At 41.9% G+C, this 6000-nt stretch overlaps 1 protein-coding gene across 1 annotated transcript in view; it reads left to right on the top strand.

Moving 5' to 3' along the window:
- vps13b (vacuolar protein sorting 13 homolog B) overlaps window positions 1-6000 on the top strand; it is a 324549-nt gene that overhangs the window by 184210 nt on the left and 134339 nt on the right. The window contains exons 29-31 of the mRNA XM_008292112.1: window positions 157-429; window positions 824-980; window positions 2964-3075. Of these exons, the coding sequence (XP_008290334.1) occupies window positions 157-429; window positions 824-980; window positions 2964-3075 (542 nt within the window). The remainder of the gene's footprint in view (window positions 1-156; window positions 430-823; window positions 981-2963; window positions 3076-6000) is intronic.

The raw sequence follows: 6000 nt of genomic DNA, 5'->3' as shown, positions 1-6000 counted from the left end.
CTGTAAAATCTTAAGTTATGTTATTTTCAGTCAGGCTTAACCCTCATCCCAGAAATCAGGGCAAAATAAAACTAAAATGACATATTTGTGTGTTTGATTACTCTGTGTAACGATATCTGTCATCAGTCTCATTTCTCCTGTGTCACCACTGGCCAGACTGCAGCTAAAGTCCTGGAGGGCTCTCACCAGCAACATGGCTTCCTGTCAATCACCTACACTCAGGCTGTCACCAAAAATGTCCGTCACAAACTCACCACCCGGCCTGAGCGGCCAACACGCAGCAGCGCTTCCACTGCCGTTCAGCGGGTGGCCGCTGATCCTCTGGCAGACAGCTCTCCTCAGTACCTGAGAGAAATCCTGCTGACAGCGCAGCCCTTTGATGTGGTCCTATCCTGTCCCTTACTGGCCACTGTAGCAGGGGTGTTCCAGGTAGAGAAGAAGTATCCATCAGTTGTAATAAGTGTAGTATGTATAATGTGTTTTTAAACTTGTACATGTGGGTACTGTAAGCACTGATTCCAGATTACGTTTGAGTAATGTAGGAACATAATGAGGTAATTATATATAGTTTTACTCAAAAGAACTTGACTCCATCACTGTAAAATTATTTGACTGTACTAGATAAAATATAGTGCTGTTATTTAGTAAGACCAAATAAGATTCACTTTTTTTTTTTTTGTACCCCAATGCATATTAATGCCGTGTGACAGGCTACTACTACTAAGATTTACTTAGATTTCTGTTATTTGAAGTAACCATGAAAACAACAAAATCTTGATTGCATTAATTTATTATTTTTATTTCTGATGTGATATCTTTTTAGGCGATGGTACCCAGACGCTACAGGGAGCGTGGGAAGTCAGCAGGGCAACCAATGAGAAGCCACACACTGACCTCACGGTGTTTGCCTCTCATCTACATCAACACTAGTGTGATCAGGGTCTTCTGCCCTGGAACACAAGACAAACATACAGCCACAGGTTAGAGGATTACTTTTCTCTGTTGAACACACATGGAAAACTTTAGAACAATGGCACAGTATTGTGTCATTGGCTGTGTTTTTTGGATTCCTGAAGTCTGTGGTGCCTGTATAAAAGTCCCTGTCATGGTCAACCAGACATGGAAAAGCCACCGCATTAGTATGCAAAGACATTTGCTAAAAAAAAAATTTGCGGGCCTGAAAAGCCACAGTTATATTTACTCCTAGAAAAAAGAAAATTGTCAGAGATGCATGGAGTCTTGTTTTGTCTGCTGGTTGGATTATAATGACTAATGGTGGTAAGACTGCACTTTGAAGGGTCTTTGTGGGAGTGTGTTTGTGTATATGTGTGTGTATATCTTTGTGTAATGGCGCATGCATCTATCATGTGTATTGTGTATGGTCACATTTTTTAAAATTGTGCCGAATGACATTTTGCCTTCCGTCTACTAGTGCACTTCACTGTCATAGTAAGACATTTGGGACCTAACACTGAAGCTAAGTAAGCAACCGTTGTGTTTCTACCCTTGGTGGTTCTTTTTATGCATCACCCTCTTCTTTGTAGGGCAGCCGATGGAACCATATGGTAAAAGTTTGTAAATATGAGTGATTGAGGGCAGTCCCTAGATTCTTTCCACCAAGCTTCAGGTCTGCACCTCAAGCACTTTAGCACCAACAGTAGGTTGAACGTAAAGATACATTGATGAAGGAATCTTCTGAACCTTATGCCTGATTTTCAAAAATTAGGCACAGTTGATTACTTGGATCAAGCACTCTATAATGTCACTCCATCCATCCATCATCTATACACCGCTTAATCTTCATGAGGGTTGTGGGGGGGCTGGAGCCTATCCCAGCTGACTTAGGGTGAAGGCAGGGGACACCCTGGACAGGTCGCCAGTCCATCGCAGGGCCACACATAGAGACAGACAACCAAGCACACTCACATTCACACCTACAGACAATTTACAATCACCAATTAACCTCAACATGTTTTTGGACTGTGTGGGAGGAAGCCGGAGAACCCGGAGAGAACCCACTCTGCACGGGGAGAACATGCAAACTCCACGCAGAAAGATTCCGGTGCCCCCACTGAGACGCGAACCGGCAACCTTCTTGCTGCGAGGCAACAGTGCTACCAACTGCACCACCTTGCAGCCCCCTATAATGTCCAATTGAATTAAAAAAAAAATAAAGTTTTTATTACCTTTATCAAAATTGGCTGATTTTCAGACTGATCCTCACAAATTATTGATTTTCAGAAGGATTTGTTCATCACAGTAGATGGGCAGAACTGCCAAACAGGAAATGAGGTCACATATCAGACACAAAACCAAACTTGACACACTCATGCACTCCAGAAGCTTTTTCACGAAGCACATAAAACTTTGCTGTATTTGACCATGAGGGGGGCACTACAATTAGCAAAAATGCATTTTTGCCTCAGAAACGTTGGATTTTAGATTTTCAAAATCATTTCTCAGCTATGGTAAATCGTTGCTGTTAAAGCCACCAAACAGGAAGTGAATTAATATCTCAGCAACTGTTAAATGCAGCGGAAAACTGAACACCGGTCCGCGGTGCAAAAAAGGTAGGGGACCACTGGTTTAATGTATTGATACCAAACTTGTGAATGGACTCAGCAGCCCTTCCTGACGTCGTCCATTAAAAAGTGTATCGACCAAATTTATTTTGCTGCAATGTTGCATATAATCAAAAACCTTAAGAAGTTGTCTTTGGCCATTAGCCCTGTCAGAAAATCTTAATTAATGTACCAGAATAAATACCTGCTCGCCTGCAATTCTTTGATCTTGCAGACCTGATTTCGTCGTATATTGGCTTCTGTTAAGCGTCCAACGACCAAAACTTAACTTACACCCGATCTTAGGTCAACTAACATAAACCACACTTTTAACATGATCAGGTTAATGTATGTCATATTGAGTGTATTATATTTTGTGTGTATTTTTATGCTTCCTTGTAGATCCCCATGTGAAGAAAGAAGACACTGTAGTTTTAAAGCTTGGTTCCCTCAGCATGGCTCCTCAGGCTGATAACCCACTGACCCGCACAGTATTGCGAAAAGACATCTACCAGTAAGACAAACTCTCCTTTCAACAAAGCTCCTCTGCTACAATCATGTATTCATGTTTTGTTCAGACTTTACTGATAGACAGGAGGGTGGAAATTTGCTGTTTAAAAAGAACTGTTAAGAACAGCAATGAGTGGACTCACGAGTGTTTAGTTGATCTTCTCCTTCTGTTCTCTCTAGCAGTTTGTTAAATGCAATAGGGTGTACAGGATTTGTCACACAGTCTACCTCCCAGTTTCCCTTCCTGTTTTCCACATTTTAGCTGTCATCTCCAACACCTTTCCTGTAGGGGTGTGCATTTCTACCTTAAGAGGCAATCTGATATGAATCTAAATACATGGGTTACGATACGATTCACTTACGGTACATTTTAATGCATTACGATGCGATTTGATTTGATTCGATGCGATGCAGCTTGAATCTATTGGTGTGGTAAAAAATTAAGAGAAATGTATCAGGTCAGAACACTGTCATCGTGTTCATTTTTTGAATACACAGACAAGACAGACTGTTGCTGTATTGAATATGAGAAAATATTAACATTAATCCCTTCATTATATTGCAATCCATAAACTTTGCAAGCCGAAAACATTCAACATTCAGCTCAGTTTGTTATGATGCATTTTATCAAACCAAACTAATGTGCTTCATGTTGTTCTGGTGGGTGTGTTTCGGTGAGCAAACCCGAGTTAAGCTTCAACTTCTGCTCTGTATCTCTAACACTGAATGCACAGTCTAACACACAACACAACACGACACAGCACAACTTGCTTCTTATTTATTTATTTAGACGGGACAGTGCGCATTAATGTACGTACAATCTCAGGTTGTTATAAATACGCTGGATTTAGCACAAGGCTAATTTCCATCCGGTGTGTTGTAGGTTTTGTTGGTCAGACAATACTATGTTTTGTGTGTCATTATTGAACAAGCAGCATGTGTCTGTGTTAGGTTGTGACTATCACCAGTTGATCTGGGCGTGTTTCCTCAATAATCACCTGGTGTTAAACATCTGACAGAATGGAAAAGATGTATAGGAATGAGAAAGGATCCTAATCGAGCTGATCGGTGGCACGATGAGTAGCATGCTGAACTCATATTTTTACCACACGACTACATGGTTTCGAATCTCTCACCAAACTTGAAAAATATATTTTTTATTTTGGCCAGCATGTTTCGTTTTGCCGTCTGTAGATGATATTGACATGGATAGAGACTTCATTAACGAGTGATGTTTATGTTTTTAGGTAAATGCTTTTTTGTGTAGTGTCTTTATCTTCACACACACACAGGCAGGTCTGGTCGGGATGAATCTGTGAACGGAACATCTGGAGCATACAGCAAGCATCGCCAGTTAACCTGGAACACCGGTGCTGTCAGCCATGCTGTTGTGTTGCTGTTGCTAGCAAACACATTTAGACAACGTAACTCTCGTCACAGTGGGAGTCTCGCAAGACTGCAGCAGCCATATTTAGTATCAGAACTCCAATCAACTGATTTATAACTTTACAACTGGACATTGACGGTGCCACAGTAGATATAGATCAACCTAGAGGCCCGCGGATTGATGTATTCATATCGTTAAAGTTAAAGTCGATTTCTGGTTCGTTTCGGTGAGTCTTTGCACCCCTGCTTTCCTGTTATTAAATCTGGTCACACTGATACAGCTTTCTCACATTGCATTTTGAAAACACACCCACCACTAGTAGTATTAAACTTTCACAAACCATGCTTGGTGGCCACACTTCATTAAAGGTGCCACTAACATTTTTCTGACTTGAAATCATTGTCTATAAAGCTCTCTGTGAAGCAAAGGATTTTGGGATCAATTTTTATGTATGTGTATAAGGGTGCCCATCTGTCTTGTTGTGATGCTTGCTGTCTCAATGGGGGAGTTTAGGATGCAGTGGATAACAGCACCTCATAGTGGTAAAGCTGCCCCTGCAATGACAGAAAGCAGTGAGTGACACCTTGGGGGTCCGCCGGGCCCTCCAGCTGAAACACAAAACTGTTGACATAAGCCCCCCGTGCCATGTGGATCAAAGCTGCAAGGCAGGGAAAATCTGGACTTCGGAGGAAAATAGTTCCGCACAAAACACATTTCCCTGCTATAGGCAGCTAAAAGAATCTGGATTGTGTCATAGCTGCCTCAAAACCACAGCCCCACAGCGCGTATGTGTGTGAAAGAGAGAGAGCAGTTTTGCGAATGGGCAGATATGGAGCTGGCAAACACATGTAATGAGGGAGATAAAAGTGGTGCCTAATGCTTTGTGCAGCTGCAAGTGAGATGTGAGCTGACGTGAAATGAAGAAAAAGAAAAAAGGAAGGTGGACAACAAAGGGAGAGGAGAGGCCACTTTAGGTTTCATTGCTGCCTTCAGTTGGTTAAAGTGTCATATGTAGGTGATTGCATCGAGCAGGGAGCCAGAGAGTGTCTAGGCCTATGGGTCTGTCTGGCATTGTGTAACCCTCAAGACAAACTTTAGGGGAATACTGCAGTCTGTTCTACACTGTCCAAGCTTTCTCCATCACAGGCTCTCATTTTCCCATTTGATGTATTGGAGGAAGGATGGTATTGATCAGTAACCATAGCTACTGTTTTGTAGGAACTTTTGGGGGTATTTTTTATCCTCACCACTCGCACACAGTGTACTGTACTGAAATGTTTGCTGTTTGTTTTGGTACAAGTTAGTGCAGCTAATGGGATGTAACTGCTCTGTTTCCATGGAAATTGAACCTAGATTTATCTTGTTGACATGCTGGCCATGCTGTTATAATGTCAGATGATAAATGATGACTTTGTGGGCATGGAAAATAATCTGGAGTTTTTCTCAGACTTTCACCCCAAAAACCTGTTAGACCAGCCATGCAATTTCACCCCATACTGGCCAGTAATGTTCTACCTCTGGTAGTTAGAGGATTGGTGGCTC

This window comes from Stegastes partitus, unplaced genomic scaffold, assembly GCF_000690725.1.
Source record: "Stegastes partitus isolate 25-593 unplaced genomic scaffold, Stegastes_partitus-1.0.2 Scaffold18, whole genome shotgun sequence".
NCBI classification, from domain to species: Eukaryota; Metazoa; Chordata; class Actinopteri; family Pomacentridae; genus Stegastes; species Stegastes partitus.
The sequence above is the reverse complement of the archived record's forward strand: the minus strand, read 5'-3'. Positions and strand labels throughout refer to the sequence as shown.